The sequence below is a fragment of the Tachysurus fulvidraco genome, chromosome 10 (assembly GCF_022655615.1).
Source record: "Tachysurus fulvidraco isolate hzauxx_2018 chromosome 10, HZAU_PFXX_2.0, whole genome shotgun sequence".
Taxonomy (NCBI): domain Eukaryota; kingdom Metazoa; phylum Chordata; class Actinopteri; order Siluriformes; family Bagridae; genus Tachysurus; species Tachysurus fulvidraco.
In genome coordinates this window covers 5,766,824-5,790,648 of record NC_062527.1, presented here as the reverse complement: position 1 = coordinate 5,790,648, position 23,825 = coordinate 5,766,824, and the positions used below count along the sequence as shown (strand labels likewise).

Genomic DNA, 23,825 nt, shown 5'->3' with positions numbered 1-23,825 from the left:
GAATTTACTTAAAATTCAAAGAGGTCCAGTTACTAAAATTTACTCCCAGCAAAGGTCCGACTCTTATATTGTCACCTAAAACATTGTACCGTCATGTTAATAAAATCAGTAACGCACATGCATTTCTATATAATTTATTGTTAAATTTCAAGTGTTTTCAAAGTCTGAACTTGTATGGCACTTGAATGGAAAACAATACTGTAGTTGTCTTTACTACATGTCAAGTAACAGACAACAGACACTGAATTTCTTCTGAATAAAATAAATAAAAAGTGCAAACACAGCTTTCAGCAGCCTGAACTTAGGGCCTATATTTCAAGCAATGTAAAATTCAGAATCTTTTGAATAAAATAAAAGTGCTTTTAATCTTTAAGAAAAAAATTAAACAAAAGTCTTTTTAGCTGCCCCTTTTTAAAACATTAACTACATTAATAACACAGGAACCTTAGGCAAAAGAACATTTCAAGTAAAATTGAACAGGGCAGAATTTACTGAATAAAAGAAAAGTGCAGAGCTTTGAGCAGCTCCCTTTTTCCTCTCTCCTTTCCACCTCTCCTTACTCCCTTTCCATCCTCCGTTCCTAGTGAGAGAAATGGGCATGTAACTGTCCTGCCAGCAGTTTGAATCTTAATTGTCCTGCCAGCTTCTGCTCTGGAGTATGGAACAGAAACAATCTGTTTTTGGCTTGGCTTTTGATGACGCTCCTGTCGTAATAACTAGATTAACTGCGCATGAATGAAAGATTTATCTTTTTATTATTATCAAAGAGCTTATATAATCTTATAATATTAGATTATAATAAGGCCATGCTTAATATGATAATATTACAATTTTAACGGGTCCGGGCAGACCCGTCACTCGGTCCGGATCCGGACCGAGTGACGGCCTTTTGGTGATGCCTGATCTAGACTGTTCTAGCCATATTTGATGTCTGGCCTGTGTCAGTAGCCCATCTGCTTTCCCTGTAGAATATGTGATTTATCCTAAAGCCTGCATGGCTCAGGTCATCCAAGGACCTTAGCCATAGAAGTGCCAGCATCTGTTTTACGACCTCATCAGGGAGGCATGTTACCCATACCCATATCTTGTGTGTCATTGTACATGCCACCAGGTCAGGTCTACATTGGAGCTGATGATACATGTTTTTTCTTTAGAGGTCCCTTCTTGCTGATTGCTTGTTATCGCATGGTCAAGCTGGGAGGGCAGTCTGCAAGAAAGTGGCTCAAAACTCTGGTTAGAATCTTGAAAGCTGTTGTTGTCTCACTTCAATTTCCATACCGTTACGCATAAGGAGAGCCTCCCTGAGGTGTTCAATGCCCAAACAGGTAGGACACTGGATGTGAGTTTCCATCAAATCCATAGGATCAGAGCCAGCAAAGCACACAGCCATAGTCATAAGAATAATCAACTGAGATCCCCTGCTTACTCCCTGGCCAGCCAATGGGGTACAATGTGTTGTGCACAAAAAAAAAAAAAAAAAAAAAAAAAAAAACACAACAAAAACACCTTACCGTCCTAGATATCCACATCTGGTTCCTGAAAACTGGGTTTAAGTTGCTGGTTACAATAACAATCACAGGAATTTCACATTTAAAAAAATGGCAGTTGGGGTTTGCAGCACATAACTATGTATGTTTAGGCATGCTTGGTTAGACATGTGCATTTGGGTTTAATTTAATCTCACTTTATCACAAAACTTCCAGAGTTAGAGACAGTTTTGGATTTTGACTCCAAACCATATTGTTCACTGTCCTTTGTTCTGTTTTACTTGTTCAAAGAGCAAATCAAAAGATAAATTATGTATTTTCGAGCTGTGCACAAGAGGTAGAAAATACATAATTTATCTCCTCATTAGGGATCAATGCATATGAATTTGTTTAAACATTTTAAAAGCGCTATACAAATAAAATTGAATGATTTTTAAGTGAGTGTAAAAAAATCTATGGAATAATTAAGGTAAAATTATGAGTCAAATAATGTTAGCTTCGTGCGTCTTGTAATCTCTTCGGTGCCCATGATATGAATTATTTATGTGTTTTGGTTTTAAACTTGAACGTGTTTTTTTTTCAGTCACCAATCGATGTCCGTGACGTCATAGAGAATAGAAGCAGAACAGACGTAAAAGTAAATATTGCAAAAGAACGCGGAGCTTTCAGAAAAACATCGAACTTTGTGCGATTACGAGAGATAATAATGAAGAAGTTAACTTTATTAACGAGAAGTTAATAATGAAGAGGTTTATGAGTGCAGTTAGGGCGGCTGTAGAGAATCTTCCTTGGCGCTCCCTGCTGGTGGCGATAGGAACTGCAACCCCTGTAGTAATTATTTATTATTATGTTAATCGAGACGATGAGGAGGAAACGACAGGGAACACGGAGGACACCACCGGCCCCGTAGTGTTCACTGAAAACAGGTAATTTTATTTGTACAACAATGAGAATAAAACAGAAAACAGTGCCGCTTAATGTTTGTCAACTTTGGAAATCTAGTGCCGCTTAATAACTTAGGTAATTAAACCATGCAGCTAATGCGCGCTAGGCAGCAGCATGAATCATCAACTCGGTTATTAGTTAACTAACTAACTAACTAACAGCGGTTCACATCATGATAATATTAGTATACAGTCGCGGTAATAGTCATATGTTAAAGTGGGAGTGGAGGTTTGACCCAGTGTGCAGTATGCTAAAGGTTTATGTTAAAAGTTGTAGCAACAATCCACAACAAACACGTCACATATAGAAGCGTGTCTGTTCTCCTGGACTGAGGTGTGATAACTGTTTCCCCCTGTGCAGTAACATACAGATAAGAGTGAGAGTAATCGAACAGACGAGCCGAGTGGAGCTTGAGGGACCAGAACCGACACTGACCCAACTCAGCACCCAGGTCAAAGAGGTCGTGCTGCCTTCAGCTGGACTCTGGTAAGTTCTCTCTTAGATAAAGGTGTGTTTACACATGACCATCACACAGCTGGTTAAACACCCTCATTCAGGATTTAGTTCCCCTTTCTGTTATGATACCACTTTACACTCAACCCAGTCTCACGGCAGTTCGTGACATAGGTCACGAAATGTAATGTATTTGATTCTTGTTCGTGGACACGAATTTCCCTTTCTTTCGTGTCACTTAGCTCGACTTTTGATCTAATGTATCTAGGAAGCATCTTTCGTGTCTGCAGCACATTTTCTTTCTGCCTTTCGGAAGCATTGTTTTTGCTCGTTTGTTATTAATTTTTAAACTTTAAGCACTACATTACTCAACATTTAACCAGGAGATTTTATCCTTGTTTTTATTGCTTTATATTCTGTAGGGTACTAACCATTGTGCTATGGTTTCTTTTCTGAGAAAAGCCGTTTATCCATCTATTTGGTGTGTCAAATCACACAGTAAACTAAATACTAAAGCACCCATGAGCCATATCTACTTGTTGAAGACGTCAGCTAAAACTACATGATGACCCACCGCCGATTCTCTTTTAATGATATCCTCATCTTTCTTTCAACACATAAACACGAAAGTGTGCTTGATACGATGTCATGACCATCCGTTTTATTTGATTCTCCTGATTTCTGCAGGCAGCGAATTCTTCTTCATTGCTCTCAAACCACTTCCCAGGTAATGTTACTTGAATGTAATGATCAAATTTGTACACTTAGAATTCGCAATACCCTGAAAGCCTACAGAAATCACCCAATCGCAAAGCGGACTGGCTCGGTCTCCATAGCAACGGATGCTGAGGCTCACGGGTAATGCAGGTGAAAAAAAGGAATTTCGTGTCCACGAATACGAATCAAATACATTACATTTCTTGACCTATGTCATGAACTGCCATGAGACTGGGTTGTTACACTTTACACCACTCTAAACTCTACACTTTTACCACAGTTTACACAACTCTACACTTTATACCACTCTACACTTTTTCAGTTAACAAATTAGACTCTACATTTTACACTGATCTACATTTTACACCACTAAACTCTACACTTTACATTATTCAACACTTTACACCAATTTAAACTCTACAATTTACATCACTTGAAACTCCACAGCACTAAACTCTATGCTTTACACCACTCTAAATAAAAAAAATTATGCCACATTACACAACTTTACACAGCTTTACACAATTTACACAACTCTACACTTTACACAACATTACACTTTACACCACTCTAAACTCTACAAGATAAACCATGCTACACTTTACACCACTATTTCATGAGCACACAGTGTGGTCTGACGCTTTGTGGCTGAGCTGTTGTTGATCTTAGATGCTTCCATTTCACAGTAACAGCAACATTTCTGCTGATCAGAACACACCTCAGAGTCCCACTGGATTAGTTACACACCAGGTGAGTGTTGAGATGTGTGTGATATGACAATATAATATTAGTATTGTGTTAATGATGTCATAATACACTTTTCTGAAGTGGTGTGATGTCACATTTTCAGATTTTTTTATACACTATTCCATGCAGGGTAAATTGTATAGCGCTTTTTACAGTGGACTTTGTCACAAACAGCTTATACGAATTCAAAAATTCAGATTAAAAATGATAAACAATTATTATGTATTCCTACTACTACTAACTACTGTTGCATTACATATTTAAGACAACAAATATGTAAAGAGTTGATGTGGAAGTTTTTACAACAAATATGTAGAGTTTTTACAACAAATATGTAGAGTTGATGTGGAAGTTTTTACAATAGGTTTCTCTCAACTATTGTAATATTCTTTTTGGCATATTTCTCTATTTCTCGTCTCTGCTTATAAGATAGTATTTTCTATATTTTCTATTATATATATATATATATATATATATATATATATACCAGCTTTTAATGAGTCAGAAATCTGTTTTTTGTTTTCTGAGAAGCCATTTATATTATTATTATTAGCCAACGTTTCAGACTGTGACTTGTTCCTTGTAATAATTAATAAGCAAATATATGTATAACATTTTCATCAAGTCTGAGTTGATTCCTTCAGTCAGGCACCACCAGCAACCATGAGAGCCCAGACAGTACATATGCTACATGTGAGACTGAGGAGACTGATATGGACAGAGGTGAGGCTGAGCAGGAGGCAATGGGGCTCTTCATCCCTGGTCCCATGCTGTGCTGTGAAGCTGAGAAAGATAAGGTTCCTCCCTCTCTAGAGACACTGTACCAGACTGTGCAGTGTAACAGCACCTCGGACTGCCTGCTGTTAGCAGCCCACGTGTTACTGCTGGAGACCGGCTTCCTGCCACAGGTCAGAGGTCACACAAATCACTACCAACCAATTAATGCATGTCATACATACTGTAAGTCTAATTCTAAGACAATATTAGTATTAAAATTTTTAGTGTATTAGACTTTTGCACAGTACTTACATTGAATTGCATTATTGCATTTTTTTGTTGTCACTTTTACCAATCAAACCCAGAAAGCTTGGTGGTTTATTTGGGTGTTTAAAATGTGTCATTTGGTTTGATTATGTGATGAGTGCAGGGTTGTGACATCAGATCTGGAGAAATGCCCAGTGGCTGGCATGCAATAGAGTGTCTCTGCAGGCTGCAGTACTTTCACCCATTCTGTGAGAACAGCCCAGTTCAGATGGTTGGTGTGCTGAAGGGCCAAACACTTGTCGTAAAGAGTATGCGTGCTGTTTCCATTACATAGGTGTTCTTATTGCATGAATATTTATTGTAGCTGCAGTTGATGGTGTTTTCATTGTGTCACCTCTCACAGCCATCATGAAGACAAATGGTACAGAAGAGTTTTCACAGAAGCTGGCACTAAATCCTGATGATTATGTGACTAAGGAGTGGGCAGGTGTGGTTTATGACACAATGTACATCAAATGAAAATATCTTCATGTCATTAGTCTTTATCTTCATGGATAGTAGGCCAGGGGTTCAGCCCCAGCCCTTGAGCAATGTCTTTAACCCTCTCTGATATCATGGCTGACTCTGTGCTGACCCCAACCTCCTAACAAACTCAGTTATACTGAACAAAGTAAAGTATTTCACTGTGCTGAAATGTATATGTGAAAAATAAAGGTTGCTTTTGTTATATGTAACTGCAGTACATCATAAACGAGCTTTTATATTTAAACAAGTATATCACCACTGTCTAGCTCTGTAAAGAATTTTGTATGATATTTCACAACTGAACATTATAATTACGAGGAACATAAAAGAACTTGTTATATTCATATGCTATATTGCATGTATCAGTTGTATAAAAAAAGACATATTGTAAGTTGCATCTGCCAAATGCTGTAAATGTACTTAGGCTTATAGAAGACTTTGTAACTATTTTTTTTTTTTCGTATTATCTGTTATGTACAGTTGTATGATGATGTAAAGTGTGTTTGTTGTACACGTTTCCATGGACACTGCTTTTAATAATTTGTCTGGTGAATTAAAGAGGTTTTGTCCTCGTAGGTGGAAATGCTGGACTGGTCTACAGAGATATACAGAAACTGTCTCATGTTTTTAAGGACCAGTTGGTTTACCCACTCATTGCAAGAGCTAGAGAAGGTACAGTATATCCTTAAATCAGAGCCAGCTCTGACTTTACTGTTCTACCTCTTTGCACACTAGTTACAGTAGATTTGTCCCCACTTATACACAAAATGTCTATGTTTTTGTTTCCTGCTCACTCTGCAGCACTGGGTCTGCCTGCACTGTTTGGTCTCACTGTGCTGCCCCCTGAGCTGCTTTTAAGTATAATGTTGCTGCTGGATGTTCCATCGATCCTAAAGCTGTCTGAAGTATGCAGATACCTGCACTCTGTAACTCAAGATGTGTCACTTTGGAAACATTTTGTGTACCGCGACTTTGGAGGTATCGGCACATCACACATACACTCTATAGAGTTAAACTGCAGATAGTGTGCACTGGTCATGTGATCGCTTTGCTCTGTGAGAGTCTGTGCTGTTAGCAAACTTGGAAGCTTCTGCACTTGTCAAGTGACCTGCTTGATATAGATCACAAAGTTATTGCCACGTTATAACTGTTATGTAGCCATTTTAGCTGACTTTGGAGCTCTATCTGTAGATTAAATGACACCTCATGCACTGTTCAAAGTCCAGACATTATAGATATTGTTTATTCAGTCTATCAAATTTGTTGTAGAACTGGACCATGGACCACTAGGCTTTTCCTCTCTCCTCCCAATCATTGTAAACAAATTATTATGGACCAGTACTCAGCTGTAGCTAACACTACTAGTGCTAGATTGAAGTGTATATTGTCAAAAAATGTACACCATTCAGCTATAACAAAAAATCACCTACAGGTGAAGTGAACAACATTGATTACTCATTATATTCTGCATCTGTCAAGGGGTGTGATGTATTAGTCAATTCTCAAAGTTGTTCTAAGTGAGTTTGACAAGAAACAAATTGTGATCACTTGGGGTGATCGTGGCTGATCGGTGTGTATGTAAATAAAAGTTTTGCATACACTGTCATGAAAATGTCTAAGCGTATTGGCATAGGTTATTGTTTTGCCTTTCAGGAGACCACAACAGCATAGACTGTATAACAGACACAGGCACTCTTATTTCAACTCTGTGGACAGTTCAATACTAGCCTAAGACATGACACTTTTTTTTCTACACATCTGCATTTTTGTGATTTCATAAATGCCTAATGTCTCTGTTATTTTTTTTATTTTTTGTGTGTGCAATGGATTTTTAAGCTGACACTGAGCAGGGAGACACAGACTGGAAAGAGGTACAGAAATAGTAAATTAATTTTTAAACTAAATTGCCATTTAGTGTGAACTTCACTGATGCTTCACTCTTAAAATTCACAGGTTTACAAAAAGAAATTTAAGCAAATGAGGCATAACCATTTCGGCATTCCCCCATATTATTACTACATCAATGATCCCTTCCCTGATCTACCAAATCCTTCCAATTTCCCTCACGGCGTCATCAGAGCAGAGGACTATCAGAGACTTGCTCTTTTTCAGGCCATCCTGCCCCGCCATCATTATGACCTTATTGGCCGGTTTCTAGGTTACGATCCGACAGTGGGACACCATTTGTCAAGGCCAGGGAGGAGACAAGTGGCACACTTCAGAAACCCATAGGACATTATGGAATAAACTAAATATGTTATAAAAAGATGTTTTATGTGAAAACAGCAACTAAATTAAACTTATATTAATCTGATTATATATTATATATATACATTGGCTTTTATGTATTGTTAGTTACCACATTTTTTCACTGCATGTCCATGAAATAAAAAAAAAAAACATTGTTAATGGTTTTCTGGGAAGGTAAAATTTGCCAATTTGACTGTTTACCAAAAGGTGGCGCTATTTCCCCATTACACAGGTCTGTGCAAAAAAAGCTTATTTTCAGGCTTTTTACAGTTACAGGTATATCTCAATAAATTTCATTGTCGTGGAAAAGTTCATTTATTTCAGAAATTCAATTCAAATAGTGAATCTTGTGTATTATATAAATTCAGTACACACAGACTGAAGTAGTTCAAGGCTCACATTTAACAAACACCCACCAATTCACTATCTCAAAAAATTAGAATATGGTGACATGCCAAACAGCTAATCGACTCAGAACACATGCAGTTTTAATGAGCCATCAAAATGGTCTCTCAATTTGGTTCACTAAGCTACACAATCATGGGGAAGACAATCATTGACACCCTCCACAATGAGGGTAAACGACAAATGTTTGCCCAGTGGTCCAAAATACTCTTTTAAGATGAGAGCAAGTTTTGTATTTCATTTGGAAACCAAGGACTTAGAGTCTGGAGGAAGGGTGGAGAAGCTGATAGCCCAAGTTGCTTGAAGTCCAGTGTTAAGTTTCCACAGTCTGGGATGATTTGGAATGCAATGTCATCTGCTGGTTTTGGTCAACTGTGTTGTTTTTTTAAAATCAAAGTCACTACACCCGTTTACCAAGAAATTTTGAGAGCACTTCATGCATCCTTCTGCTGACCAGCTTTTTAAAGATGCTGATTTCATTTTCCAGCAGGATTTGGCATCTGCCAACACTGGCCAAAGCACCAAAAGCTGTTTAAATTACCATGGTGTTGGTGTGCTTGACTGGCCAGCAAAGTCACCAGACCTAATAAGAAACAAGAGACCAAAAAATGCAGATGAGCTGAAGGCTTTAAAAATAATAAATGTTTGTTTAGGTCTATGGGACCTTTGTTTATTCTAAGTTATTTTTCAAATTTAATGTTGCATTAATTTAATGCTGCATTTGTAATTTTCAAATAAAATTTCAGAAACCAATGAACAAAACCCCAAAGTATATTCAAATTATTATAAGGCAGAGAGAAGACTATTCATATTCAATTTCATATTGTGATCATCTGGTCTACTTCCCTTGTGTTCCTTGCTGTCAGTAGAGGGTCTTCAGTGGGGGACACTACACTTGTACGTTTGATCTGATTGTGGCTGTCGTTCCTTCTTCAATGGTCACACTGTCTCTGCATTAAACTGTATCGGGATTCTGAAAAAATTGTGCACTTTTAATAAGTGCTGTGAAATGCACAACAGGAAGGAATGGAATGTTCTTGGTGCTGTACATGGGCTGTGTAGTGGTGCAAGAAAGATAAAGGTTGTGAGACTTTTTTATCAACAGTGTCACATTTTATACTGAACAGTCAGTCTGTCCACATTGTCGTTGTTAAAAGAGCTATACAAACAACAACAACTTACTACTTGTTGCCATGATGGCCGACATCTTGAATCCATCAAGTCAGAGTTCATCCAGGAGACTGTGACATCCTGAGATTCTTGTGGTGGCCAGAAGGTAACATAAACAGCAAACATAAACAATCGAGTGGAATACAGAATGGTGGTCCATTTGTATGGTGCAACATCCCCATCAAGTGTAGCATTGTGTAGGATTGATTTGATTTCAAGACACTGGATGTTGTTTTTTTATAACCTCTACATGGATGACTGCCTTGTTTCTGTTCCTTCTGAAGTAGATGCTGTACAAGGATCTCACTAGTATGTGTTATGAAGGAGGATAAAAATAGTTGAGTAACAGCCATGCTGTATTGGCTGAGATACCTGAGAAGGATGGAGAGACAAAGTAAAGGCTATGGATTTGGATCATGATACTTTGCCACTGGAACGAGTGTTGGGAGTGCAATGGTGTGCTGAATCAGACGCCTTTCAGTTCAAGGTAATAGATAAGGATAGACCTCTTACTAGGAGAGGAATTCTCTCAGTAGTTAGTTCCATTTACTGTATGATCCTTTGGGATTTTTGTCACCTAAACATGTAAAATTTGCGCAGAGAAATAATTGGATTGGACAATGTTATTCCAACTGTGTATGTTCACCGTTTGATGAACTGGCTGGATGATCATCACTTAGAGAGTTTTGAGATCAGAAGACGTATGAAGCCTGATAGGCATTTGAGAAGTAAGTTCTGCTCAATTGCATAATTTTTCAGATGCAATTGAGCAGGGATACAGTGTGGTATTGTATCTGCCGCATCATAATAAGCAACTGCTGGCATATTCTACTCTTCTCGTAAGCAAAGTAAAAGTTACACCATTAAAAACCCAGAACAATTCCTGAGTGTCTGAAAGCAGTGGTCAAAGGAACCGATGATCAAAACAAAGGATTCTGAGGACAAAAGAGATCTGGTTAATATGGTTGAAGCTAAAGAGGTCTTTGATTGTCACATCGCATCAATTAATTTCCATGTGCACTCGATTAAAGAAGCATGGATCCTTCATGTGAGAAAAATCTTGATCTACCTTGGCAAGGAAAGGAAACAACTGCAGCTATCTCTTGTTTGTTCTGGTGTAAATCCATATCAACAGAGGATGAAAGTTAAAAAGGAAATGCATAAGTTTAAATTCACAGTGTATATGGATTTGCTTTCAATGGAAAAGGCTGAAATGGAAATTAAATTCTGTCAAATGAAGAAATTTGCTGAGAAGTTGACAAGTCTATGAAAAGAGGGAGTTGTTAAGCGAAATAGTCCTCTCTATAGCCTTAATCCAATGCTTCAGTCTAATATTGTCAAGGTTGGTAGACGTCTTGGTAAGGCACTGATATTTATTCTATTCATCCGATAATATTGGCTAAAGACTGGCATATAGCTAAGTTACCAAATACCAAATTCATGAGGAGGTGGGACATAATGAACAGAATTACATGCTGGCTGCCCTTAGACAGCGATATTTGATCCCATTGTTTTCTTAAGAAGGATTCGAGATTGAGTTTCACCCAAAAAAAAAACTACATATGCTGGCATAGATTGTTTTGGCCCTTTTGAGATCAAGCGAGAAAGAACCATCATAAAGCTTTACGAAGTTATCCTAATGAGGTTGGCCATAAGAGTTGTTTATACTGAAACAATTGCATCATTAGACACTGATTCATTCATTCACACATTAAGAGCAATAAAAGTTTTATTGCTCAACGAGGTAAAGTGGCCGAAATGCGTTCAGATAATGGAACAATCTTTGTCGGAGCTGAACGAGATCAACAATGTTGTTCTTAAAAAGAAGATCAAATGGACCTTTTATCCTCCAACCTGTTCCCACCATGGAGGGATCTGGGAAAGGCTCATCAGATCCATAAAGAAAATCTTAATTTACATTCTTCGAGGGCAAAGTGTGGATGAAGAGGGTCTTCGAACACTCTTTTGTGAGGTAGAATTTGTACTTAATAATTGATCCATAACTAGAACATTATTGGATCCCAATCGATTTGGAGGCTTTAACACCTACAGTAATAATCTCCTTCTTCTAAAAACAAAGCCTTCATTACCACCTGCAAAAGTGAAAGGTAAAGACACGCAACTTTCAGTTGGAAGATGTCGTACTTGTAGTGGACAATATTGCACCTAGAAATTCAAGGATCATAGGCAAGGTCATTCAAACAAAGAGTGAGTACCTGTTTGACAAGGCCAATTATGAAGATTTGTCATCTTCTTGAAACAGGAATCTACAGACTAATTATGACTAATTCTGATGTAAACTTGACTTGAATATTAACTTTTACTCAGCTACAAGGATGAACTATATGAACATTTGAACACTTGCACCTGCATATACACAAGCATAGACATTTCCTAAATACTTTGGGATAATACTTTAATATTGTCTTTATTACAGGTTTAATGTGTAATAACCAGGGGCTGGAATGTAAGTGCTGAAAATGTTTGTCTTCTATTTTGTTTTGTGATTTTTGTATAGCTGGGTTTGGTCACATGAGTGGTGTAGGTGGGTGTATATATATTTGGTTATATTTCCTGTTTAATTACTGAGTAGAGAGGGGGTGAGTAGCGGGAGCTACTAGTTTGTGCTTTTTCATGTATACATTAGCCTTTTTCTTGGATGGATCAGTGATTCATAGATTTTCTGCAAGAACAGCGAGAGTTGGATCAGGCCATCAGCTCCATGTTTGTGAATGAGAAGGTAAGGTTTAACAGACTAAAAGCATAAAAAATATTTTGTTTTTAAACTCTTGTAGTGACCTTTTTATATTACTCTTCCAAATACTTGACATTATGAATGGACAGTTATGATGCTTTGTGTAGACTTATTTATTATTCATTGAATTATATTTATAATTGAGGATTTGAAATAATATCCCTTTATTTATTATATCATGTTAACAAGAGTAAAGTACTCCAACTGCAACAAATTGTCTATGCACCATAAATCATTCTGCCCCATTGTCTTTCCTACAGGTCCACTTTCTAATTGTAAGACATGGTATTATTGTAAGTCTGAAAAACACTGAAGCGATTTCTGAAGCGATTTCTCTTTCTGGAGAGCTCAGGGGCTCTGCATGGCTACTGTTGGATGTGTAAAGAAAAGGGAATACATGTTCAAAAAGATGATGTTTGTTTAATTTGTTCAAGTCTGGTTCCAGTAGGCACTGGAGAAGGCATATGAGACTCAACAGAAGAGCTTTTTAAAGTTTGTTTTGCATGTTGATTCATATGACAGATTAATACCTTTTGGCATATGTATAAATGGGGCCATGGATGGATTCTCAAGGAAGATTTTGTGGCTTAATGCATACAACACAAACAGTGACCCCAAAGATAATTTTTTAAGACAGTAAGAGAAACTGATGGTTGTCCTTGCAATTTAAGAGCAGACACAGATAATAGCTCGATCCAAGACATTCAGCAGTCCTTGCATCAACATGATGATTACTTACAAAGTGGTGAAAGGAGCTTCATCGATGGGTGAAGCACAAGTAACCAAAAAAAAAAAAGCTGGTGGGAAATTCTTCACAAAGACTGTGTAGAATTTTGGCTGGAGCAACTGCATTGCCTCAAAAATGAAGGTGATTTAGATGGGGAATTACTGGAATCTCATTATTTTCTGCTTCCTTGGTATCATACAAGTGATTCTCACACAAAATAATCTCTATTATAATATAGTATAATAAACTATGATTCTACTTCTCGGTATCATGACATATTGTATTGACTTGTATATTTTTGTCTTTATGTAATTCTAATCCCATTACAAACATTTCTCTTTTTTTTTGTTAGGGGAGGTCAAAAGGTTGTATGGCTTTATGCACATCCAACCTCTCAAGGATCCTGCATTTAGAGGTTCTTGGGACTCCAGAGACGCCAGCAGCTTCAAATACCTGTTTGCTACTCAACAGCGGCTTTTTTTTTTTTTAGCTGCCCTTTTAATAACATTAATCTCTCTGACAGAAACTTTTCTTAAAAAACACTTTTGTTACTTATTTCTAATTAACAATAATTATATAAAATAAATACAATAATTGTAAAACTTTAATTTACCATTACACAAGGTTTGATCATTTTCTAACTCGGGCATCATCTCACTCTCTACAGTTTGTGCATCACTATGTCATACGTAACTTCATCACACTTGCATATATTACCATGCATTGCTTCTGCATTTTATTTATTTTCCTTAATCTTAAACAGTTATATATCATTTATAATACATATACTTGAATTATAATAATTTTTTAACTAAATAATTATATTCTCTTTTTCATTCATTCATTCTTTCATTGCTTTGGCATTTATGGTTCAGGTGTTTAAAGCTCAGTGTCTTTTAACCTGAGTTACACAAGCAAACACTGACTTTATTCATTTTTTATTTTGTTTTGTCCACTTATTTATATACAGGGGTTATTTAAATAAATGAATGTTTCTGTGGTATTTCATGATAAATTAGTTATTTGAATGTTTCTTTAGATATTAAAGATATTAGATATTACTCATTATTCATAGATATTTAGATATTACTGCACAGTGCAGTATTTTGAAGATTGTACAGCTCTTTTATAATTTATCACTGTGCATTTGTACAAATGGATTTACAGTAAATTATGGGATTTTTTTCATGTGTTAAACATTAAAATGTCCCACCAACAAGTGGGAGACACACATAAATAAAGAAAAGGGTTGGCATTTTAATTTTAATGTTTAACACATGAAAAACTCCCATAATTTACTGTAAATCCATTTTACTGTGCTGTACTGTAAGTCCCTCCTACCTGCTGCTTAAGGAGAAAATTTGTAGTGCTTAAGTACATCTGTCTAATACACATAGCTTGGAGGACATGTGTGTGCAGAAGGACATGTATATCTAACTGCAAGTCAGCAACAGTTTTGAATTTGGTATAGCAACAAATGATTGAAACAAAGTTTATGAGAGCAAACAGAAAGCTCCAGCCTCACAGGTACTTTTCATTGACAAAATGTTTGATCTCAACACTAAAAATTACATGTAGAATGAGGCATGCAGGATGAGACGGTAAATAATTGATCCTAATATCTGACTTTGTATCCTGAACCTGATTATGGCTAAAAGAAGCCAGAAAAGTGGTTAACTGAGGCCAACAACAAACAGTGAGCATCAATTTAATCACAACTTCCATAGTTAGAGTCAGCTTTGGATTTTGACTCCAAACCAAATTGTTCACTGTCCTCTTGGTCCTTTAATTTTTTTTACTTGTTCAAAGAGCAAATCAATAGATAAATTATGTATTTTCAACCTCTTGTGCACAATTCGGTCTTATACAACAGCAAGTCATCCAGTGTGCCTACATGATGTGTGATCAACATAAAGGCAACAAATCAGACTTTCGTGAGGTGAGTGACTATAGGACATTTTTTAAAATTATTATTCTTTATTATTATTTTTATTTTTTTTAGCAGAAAAAAATTATTATAAACAAAACAATATTTAATAAAAGGATCTGTTTAAAGCTTTAATAAGACGTGGCAACAAATGATCACATACTTTGAGGAGCTCATTAGGGATAAATGCAAAAAATCTACATAAACATTTTCTCTAATTCTGCGGTGAGACAATGTTCATTGTCCAGTGCTATACAAATAAAATTGCATTGAATGGTTTCAAGTGAAGGTAAAAAAAAAATCTGTGGAATAATTAAGATAAAATTATGAGTCAAATAATTTCAGCTTCATGCATTTTTGTAATCACTTTGGTACCCATGATATGAATTATTTATGTGTTATGTTTTCTTCGATGTCTGTGACGTCATAGAATAGAAGTAGAACCGATTTCAAATTAAATAGTGAAAAGAACGCGGTGCGTTCAGTAAGGTGTTTGTTTACGTTACTTCGATTAAGGAGAGGTTAATAATGAAGAAGTTTATTAGTACAGTTAGGGCGGCTGTAGAGAGTCTTCTTAGCCGCGATGAGGATGAAACGACAGAGAACACAGAGGACACCACCGGCCCCGTAGTGTTCGCTGAAAACAGGTCATTTTATTTGTACAACAATGAGAGTAAAACAGAAAACAGTAGACTTTGGAAATCTAGTGCCGCTTAATAACATAAGTAATTAAACCACGAAACTAATGCGCACTAGCTAGCAGCATGAATCCTTAGCTCGGTTATTAGTTAACTAACTAACTAACTAACTAACTAACTAACTAACTGTCAGCGGTGCACATCATGATAATATTAGTGTACAGTCGCGGTAATAGTCATATGTTAAAGTGGTAGTGGAGGTTTGACCCAGTGTTCAGTGTTGCCAGATTGGGCTAAAGATTTCCAGCCCAACTACAGCTTAAAACCCGCCCATTTAAAAAAAAATACCAGCCCAAAATACATACTGTTATTAAAACTGTTATAGAATAAAACACACAATTGTTTTTTTTTTCTTATTAAACAACCAGACTAACAAATCGCACATTGGAGAGCACCAGGCTCGCCCCAAGTATATCCAGTGCATCTTTTTTTTTTTTTTTTTTTTTTAAATATAAATGATCATTTTAATAAAACACAAGGTCTACATCGGAAACCTCAGAAGGGACAACATTTTTTATTCTTGTGCTACTATTGTCAGAACTACAGTTCTTTTCTAATAGGGCAATTCTCAAATCATTTCATTATTTTTGTATTAGCATGCTCTTTCAAATCATTTAAATGTGCTCTGATTTTTGATTGACAGTATTTACAAAATGTCTTTGGATCATCGCCTACCACAGGTGTATCCATGTTTTTATAGACGGGTCGCTCTCCCATTCCTTTCTGTAGGACTTTTTATATTTACCCCACTTTGGCATGATGATGATGATGAATGATGATCACTGATGATGATGCAGTTTTGACGATATAACGAATTAGCCTACAACAACCCGCCAATCAAGCTTGAAGTCTGATTAGACAGGATTCCCCCGAACCTTATTGGCTAACCTGAACCATACCTAATTTAAACGTCATCCTATATTATATAATTTATTTTATAGTTAGTTTTCATTAAAAAATAATAAAGAATACTGTTCATAGTCAAAAATAAAAACCCGCCTGTTGCATCAAAAACCAGACTAAATTTTAAAGACCCGCCTAATGCTTTTTTCCGGTCGGACGTGACCAAAATGAGCCCAATTGGGCGGGTACCCGCCCAATCTGGCAACACTGCCAGTGTTCAGTATGCTAAAGGTTTATGTTAAAAGTTATAGCAACAATCCACAACAAACAGGTCACATGTAGAAGCGTGTCTGTTCTCCTGGACCGAGGTGTGATAACTATTTCCCCCTGTGCAGTAACATACAGTTAAGAGTGAGAGTAAACGAGCAGACGAGCCGAGTGGAGCTTGAGGGACCAGAACCGAGCCTGACCCAACTCAGCACCCAGGTCAAAGAGGTCGTGCTGCCTTCAGCTGGACTCAGGTGAGTTCTCTCTTATATAAAGCTAAAGGTGTGTTTACACATGACCACACAGTTGGTTAAACACCCTCATTCAGGATTTAGTTACCCTTTCTGTTATGTTTACACTTTACACCACTCTACACTTCTACAATTAACAAATTAAACTCTACATTTTACACTGATATACATTTTACACCACTGAACGCTACAATTTACATTATTCAACACTTTACACCAATTTAAACTCTACAATTTACATCACTCTAAACACCACAACACTAAACTCTATGCTTCTCACCACTCTAAGTTTTAAAATGTATGCCACATTACACTTTACACAACTCTACACTTTACACAACTCTACACTTTACATTACACTTTACACCACTCTAAACTCTACACTTTACACCATGTTACACTTCACACCACTCTAAACTCTACACTTTACACCACGTTACACTTTACACCATGTTACACTTTACACCACTCTAATCTGTACGAGTTAAACCATGCTACACTTTACGCCACTTTTCACTATTTCATGAGCACACAGTTTAGTAAGTTTGTGTGGTCTGACGCTTTGTGGCTGAGCTGTTGTTGACCTTAGATGCTTCCGTTTCACAGTAACAGCAACGTCTCAACTGATCAGAAGACACCTCAGAGTACCGCTGGATTATCTACACACCAGGTGAGTGTTGAGATGTGTGTAATATGACAATATAATATTAGTATTGTGTTAATGATGTCATAGTACACTTTTCTGTGTCTGTGTCATGATATATTGTAAATATATGTACAGTAATAATTACAAATGCCTTTTATTTCATTTTAACTTAATATAAATACTGTATATAATTGAATATATATTTTAAAGATTATTTGTTTTTAAGAAATTTTTACACTATTCCCTTTGATGCAGGGTTATTTTGTATAGCTTATTTACAGTGGACATTGTTGCAAACAGCTTAAAGGAATTCAAAAATTCAGATTAAAAATGATGACAAATTTATATTTATTCCTACTACTACTGACTGGTATATTTCCCATCTTTGCTAGTAAGGTGTTAGTAAAAATGTATTCTCAGAAGCCATTTTTATTATTATTAGCCCAAGTTTCAGACTGTGACTTGTAATAATAAATAAGCAAATATATGTATAACATTTTCATCAACTCTGAGTTAATTCCTTCAGTCAGACACCAGCAGCAGCCATGAGAGACCAGACAGTGCATGTGCTACATGTGAGACTGAGGAGACTGATATGGACAGAGGTGAGGCTGAGCAGGAGGCAATGGGGCGCTTCATCCCTGAGCCCATGCTGTGCTGTGAAGGTGAGAAAGATAAGGTTCCTCCCTCTCTAGAGACACTGTACCAGACTGCGCAGTGCAACAGCATCTTGGATTGCCTACTGTTAGCAGCCCACGTGTTACTGCTGGAGACCGGCTTCCTGCCACAGGTCAGAGATTACACAATACACAACCGACCAATTAATGTAAATGTCATACATAAGTCTAATTCTAAAACAATATTAGTATAAAAAAATGCATAGTACTTACATTGTGTATCTTTATTGCATTTTTGTTGTCACATTTACATTTAAAATGTGTCATTTGGTTTGATTATGTGATGAGTGCAGGGTTGTGACGTCAGATCTGGAGAAATGCCCAGTGGCTGGAATGCAACAGAGGGCCTCTGCAGACTGCGGTACTTTTACCCGTTCTGTGAGAACAGCCCAGTTCAGATGGTTGGCATGCCGAAGGGCCAAGCACTTATTATAAAGAGTATGCATGTTGTTTCTATCACATAGGTGTTGTTATTGCATGAAAATTCATTGTAGCTGCAGCTGATGGTGTTTTCATTGTGTCTCACCTCACAGCCACTATAAAGACAACCGTTGAAGAAGAATTTTCACAGAAGCTGGCACTGAATCCTGAAGATTACGTGACTAAGGAGTGGGCAGGTGTGGTACAGTATATGACACTATGAACATTAAATGAAAATATTTTCATCTCATTTTTCTTTATCTTCATGGGGTAGTAGGTCAGGGGTTTAGCTCCAGCCCTTAAGCGATTTGCTTAACCCTCTCTGCTATCATGGCTGACCCTGTGCTGACCCCAACCTAAACTTTTTTTTGTATTTATTATCTGTTATGTACAGTTGTATGATGATGTAAAGTGTGTTTGTTGGAGACGTTTCCATGGACACTGCTTTTAATTATTTGTCTGGTGAATTAAAGAGGTTTTGTCCTCGTAGGTGGAAATGCTGGACTGGTCTACAGAGATATGCAGAAACTGTCTCGTGTTTTTAAGGACAAGTTGGTTTACCCACTCATTGCAAGAGCTAGAGAAGGTATATCCATAAATCAGATCACTGTTCTACCTCTTTGCACACTAGTTACAGTAGATATTTACCCATTTATACAAAATGTCTGTTTTTGTTTCCTGCTCACTCTGCAGCACTGGGTCTGCCTGCACTGTTTGGTCTCACTGTGCTGCCCCCTGAGCTGCTTTTAAGTATAATGTTGCTGCTGGATGTTCCCTCACTCCTAAAGCTGTCTGAAGTATGCAGATACCTGCACTCTGTAACTCAAGATGCGTCACTCTGGAAACACTTTTTGTACCGTGACTTTAGAGGTATCAACACATCACACATGCACTTTATAGAGTTAATCTGCAGATAGAGCGCACTGGTCATGTGATCGCTTTGCTCTGTGAGAGTCTGTGCCGTTACCAACCTAGGAAGCTTCGTGAAGTGACCTGATAGATACAGATCACATAGATTTTGCCAGGTTACAACTGATAAATAGACTTTGCCATTTGGCCACTTAGACTTTGAAGCCCTATACAGGTATGTAGCTTATGACACCTCATGCACTGTCCAAAGTCAAGACATCCTAGACGGTGTTTATTCAATCCATCTTGCCCTCTCTCCTCCCATTCATTGTAAACAAATGATTATAGACCAGTACTCAGCTGTAGCTAACACTAATGATAGATTGGAATGTATATTGTCAAAACATGTACACAGATCATCTATAACAATAAAACCACCTACAGGTGAAGTGAAAAACGTGTCAATTAGATCTTTGACAGGAACCGAATTGTGGTCACGTGAGCTGATGTTGGCTGATCGCTGTGTATGAAAATCAAAGTTCTAAGTTTTGCTTATGCTGACATGCAAATGTCTAATCATACTGGCATAGGTTATTGTTTTGCATTTCAGAACACCACAACAGTACAGACTGTATAACAGACAACAGACAATCTCTCTATATTTAAACTCTGTGGACAGTTTAATACTAGCCTTACACCTGATTTCATAAATGCCTTTAATATTTTTTGTTTTTTTTGTGTGTGTGCAATTAATTTTCAAGCTGACACTGAGCACCGAGACTGGAAAAAGGTACAGAAATTTAAAATGCTAAATTGTAAATTAATTTTTAAACTAAAATGCCATTTAGTGTGAATTTCACCAATGCTTCTTTCTTACTTAAAATGCTCAGCTTTACAAAAAGAAATATCAGCAAAAGAAGGCACAGCAAAAATGCATAATGAGGCGTTACGCTCAGATTTCTCCAGTTCATCTTCACATCCAAGATCCCTTCCCTCATCTACCAATTCCTCTTTTCCCCCCCGGTGTCATCAGAGATGAAGACTATCAAAGACATGCTCTTCTTCAGGCCATCCTGCCACGCCAACACCATGACCTTATTGGCCGGATTCTAGATTACGAACCACCAGTGTGACGCCAAGGCCAGGGAGAGGCCATTATTTCTGGGACATTACAGAATGAAGTAAATATATTACAAAAATATTTATATGGACTTTTTAAAGAACAAGAATTAAGTCATGATTTTTTTCATAACAGGCTTTAAACTGAAAATGTATGGAAGAGAAAAATAATCAGATCTAATTTCCTTTTTTTATCAGATCCAACAGTTTGACTTTGCTCATTTTTCTTGCTTCCAAGAATGCAATACAAATCTTAATTGAGCTAAAATGCTAACTGACAGTCTGATGCTTCTCATGCTGTAAACGCTTGATGTCATTTATATATGACTTGACTTGAGTCTTGACTTGCCTTGATTGGCACCCTTCACGTAGAGCAAAAATGAATGAGTGGTGATTTGAGTTTAATCATATGGGTCACTGTATAACGCATTAAAACAAGATGGCACTGAACCTCTTCCTTTAAAGTGTAACCATTTTGCATATTCATGTTTGTGCTCATCGTTAATTCAGACAACAGTGTTTCAGTTTCGGTTCCTTTCTCTGTTGAATTGAAAATCCATCAAATGTGATGTAACCTTTTGGCAGAGGCAGTAATGTCTTAAGCTTAAATATAGCATGTTGCTTGGTGAAATTCAAGGTAACATAAGTTCAAAAAAGTGAGGGAGGGATTCTTCATGGTTAGAAAACTTGTAATTGTATAATATTCTACATGAGTCATGTCATGTGCCTACATTGAATCACAAAAACGTGTGTACTGCCATTTTGATTTGTAACAATATCATTTCTGGGCAAAGATCACACTGTGTAGTAAATATAACATTTTATAAAGTCATTAGATTATTTTCCATAGCAATTGCTGCAGTCTTATGTATACATGACGAGACCTGCCTGATATGATAATGACTCTCAGTTCCTTGTTGTCTATACCAGTCAGGATGTTCTCTTGTAGAGAGGTTAACATGGTGAGAGACAGAGAATTCCTCTTCTTGGGCTTATTCAAAATGAGTCTCCTAGAATAACAATATAATCTTACTAATGTTATCAGTGCTCTTACAAAGTTAGAAAAAATGAAGCTTAGAGCCAAATCAAACGGTGACAATTATCTCGTATAGTTACATATTAAGCATTTTCATGTTAATAAATGAATGAATGTTAATGACATTTATCAGCTTACAGGGGGAAATCTGACATTACCAAAAGGCTCTTTTCTTACGTGGAAATTCAGACTTAATTAAAACGACTTTTGCGTTATTTTTTGGCCACTTCTTTATTATAGTAGCTTCACGTGTTTGTCACTTGCAGTACGTGTTGTTGTTGTTGTTTTGTAAATGGCACTGATCAGGTGTATTTGAACCTTATCCTCTTGCTTGTGATTTAATAATGGAAAAGTCATCTGATTGCAGAACATCCGTGTCGATAAACGATAGAAGCTGGAGAACCTTCCTGAGACATGATTCTAACTGAGACTCTGCTGAGACACTATGCAGTGACTCTGCTGAGACACTATGCAGATTAAAGTAATCATAATAAAAGTCAGTGTTAATAACAGCGTGTTAATAGTTCTACAAGTAGTAAAAAAAACAAAAACAAAACATCAACAATAGAATACAGTAAAAGTCCTTCGAATTTACGGCAACTACAGTACCACTTCCTTCAATGTTTACAAAGTGATGTCAAACCAACATGACCACAATCAGGGGGATAAACTTTTTCCGTAGGAATTACAATTTGGAGATTTAATAGCAGATTAAACTGGTGGTGAGACAATTTGGAGATTTAATAGCAGATTAAACTGGTGGTGTAACAATGACCACGATTCTATTTATTTATTTATTTATTTATTTATTTATTTATTTATTCATATTTTTTTTAGGCTGCTCCCTGTTTGGCATCACCACAGCGGATCAAGGCCACAACTGGGTCATCAACAGGTAATGATCCAAACCACTAAAGCCTATGGATTTTTGTCCAGCAGGGGGCATAGTTTGGCCATTTTGTGTTTTAGCTAGAGAAATGATTTTTGTACTTTTGAATGTTTTACCAGGTCTATAATTTGTACACCCTTAAGTGTAGTTGTATCATATTTTGTCTGAACCTGCTAATCAACCTCTAATCAAAACTAATAAATACTTAAAAACTGTTACTTTTTATCACTAATTTAATTAGTGACATCATTAATTTGAATAAAAATACACACAATACCATTATTCTATTGCACACGCACACACTTGTATAGTATGTATTTTTATGCAAATTAGTGACCACTTTTTTTTTTAGAACTGAGGTTGATTAACCAAAATAAATGTGATATAATTTTATATAACATTAATTGAGTGAATGCTTTCCACCACAGAGGTACACATAAGGGTGGTGTTGATTAAGTGTCCAGAAGGGTCTTAAAACAACAACAAAGTGACACAATTAGAGTGACCTTCTGTGGACTGAGAAAGGGAGGGTTAATGTGAGGAGTGAAAAGCATGCACAGGTTTGAATCACCAATAAGGGTCATAAAGCTTGGCCACCATAGAAAAAGAGATTTATTGACAATTTTCTAATAAAAACAAAATTAATTTTAAAATTATAATTATAAAAAAATAATTATAAAATTAAAAAACATTTCTTCCTTTTCCAGCAGACCGGTAAGGGTCAAAGTCAAGGAAGGGAACTGGAGCCTGCAAACAGAGGCAGAGTGTCAGTCTAAACCAACCAAGCATACCTACCAAATAAATAAATATTTGTAAATAAATAAATATTATAGCATAAATACCAAAATGAGAATACCTGCCTACAGGACCAGTCCTCTACCTCCTGTGGCCAAACGAAACAACAACAATACCAACAAATTACAAAAAGAAATACAAGGGATAACAAAAGAATAAATTGAAGCCCCAAATTTAGAAACAAATAACCAAAGCTCTCTAGAGCAAACGTGGAGCACCCCCAACTAGATTGTAGCTAGATGC

General features: G+C 36.7%; 2 protein-coding genes across 2 annotated transcripts; both read left to right on the top strand.

Annotated features, from left to right (window-relative positions):
• The first annotated feature begins 2,107 nt into the window (after window positions 1–2,107).
• Window positions 2,108–8,267, top strand: LOC113653946 (F-box only protein 7-like). The gene is made up of 10 exons (XM_027163847.2): window positions 2,108–2,413; window positions 2,793–2,918; window positions 4,289–4,352; window positions 4,994–5,257; window positions 5,497–5,641; window positions 5,737–5,820; window positions 6,435–6,530; window positions 6,660–6,836; window positions 7,695–7,729; window positions 7,812–8,267. Exons 1-10 carry the CDS (start codon window positions 2,229–2,231, stop codon window positions 8,088–8,090), a joined length of 1,455 nt encoding a protein of 484 aa, XP_027019648.1. The 5' UTR covers window positions 2,108–2,228; the 3' UTR covers window positions 8,091–8,267.
• A 7,286-nt stretch (window positions 8,268–15,553) lies between these two features.
• Window positions 15,554–23,795, top strand: LOC113653948 (F-box only protein 7-like). The gene is made up of 13 exons (XM_047819395.1): window positions 15,554–15,739; window positions 17,029–17,154; window positions 17,758–17,821; window positions 18,324–18,587; window positions 18,768–18,912; window positions 19,008–19,091; window positions 19,385–19,480; window positions 19,588–19,764; window positions 20,505–20,533; window positions 20,634–20,924; window positions 22,736–22,793; window positions 23,495–23,553; window positions 23,654–23,795. The coding sequence occupies exons 1-10, from the start codon at window positions 15,621–15,623 to the stop codon at window positions 20,874–20,876; spliced, it is 1,347 nt and encodes a 448-aa protein (XP_047675351.1). The 5' UTR covers window positions 15,554–15,620; the 3' UTR covers window positions 20,877–20,924; window positions 22,736–22,793; window positions 23,495–23,553; window positions 23,654–23,795.
• Window positions 23,796–23,825: the final 30 nt, after the last annotated feature.

Bases quoted from the DNA above. Each gene is read 5' to 3' on its own strand.
- LOC113653946 (XM_027163847.2), top strand. From the start codon at position 2,229: ATGAAGAGGTTTATGAGTGCAGTTAGGGCGGCTGTAGAGAATCTTCCT. The intron at 6,531-6,659 runs GTACAGTATATC...CTCACTCTGCAG, and splicing joins CATTGCAAGAGCTAGAGAAG to CACTGGGTCTGCCTGCACTG. The intron at 7,730-7,811 runs GTACAGAAATAG...TAAAATTCACAG, and splicing joins GAGACACAGACTGGAAAGAG to GTTTACAAAAAGAAATTTAA.
- LOC113653948 (XM_047819395.1), top strand. From the start codon at position 15,621: ATGAAGAAGTTTATTAGTACAGTTAGGGCGGCTGTAGAGAGTCTTCTT. The intron at 17,822-18,323 runs GTGAGTGTTGAG...TAATTCCTTCAG, and splicing joins CTGGATTATCTACACACCAG to TCAGACACCAGCAGCAGCCA. The intron at 19,092-19,384 runs GTGTGGTACAGT...TTGTCCTCGTAG, and splicing joins CGTGACTAAGGAGTGGGCAG to GTGGAAATGCTGGACTGGTC.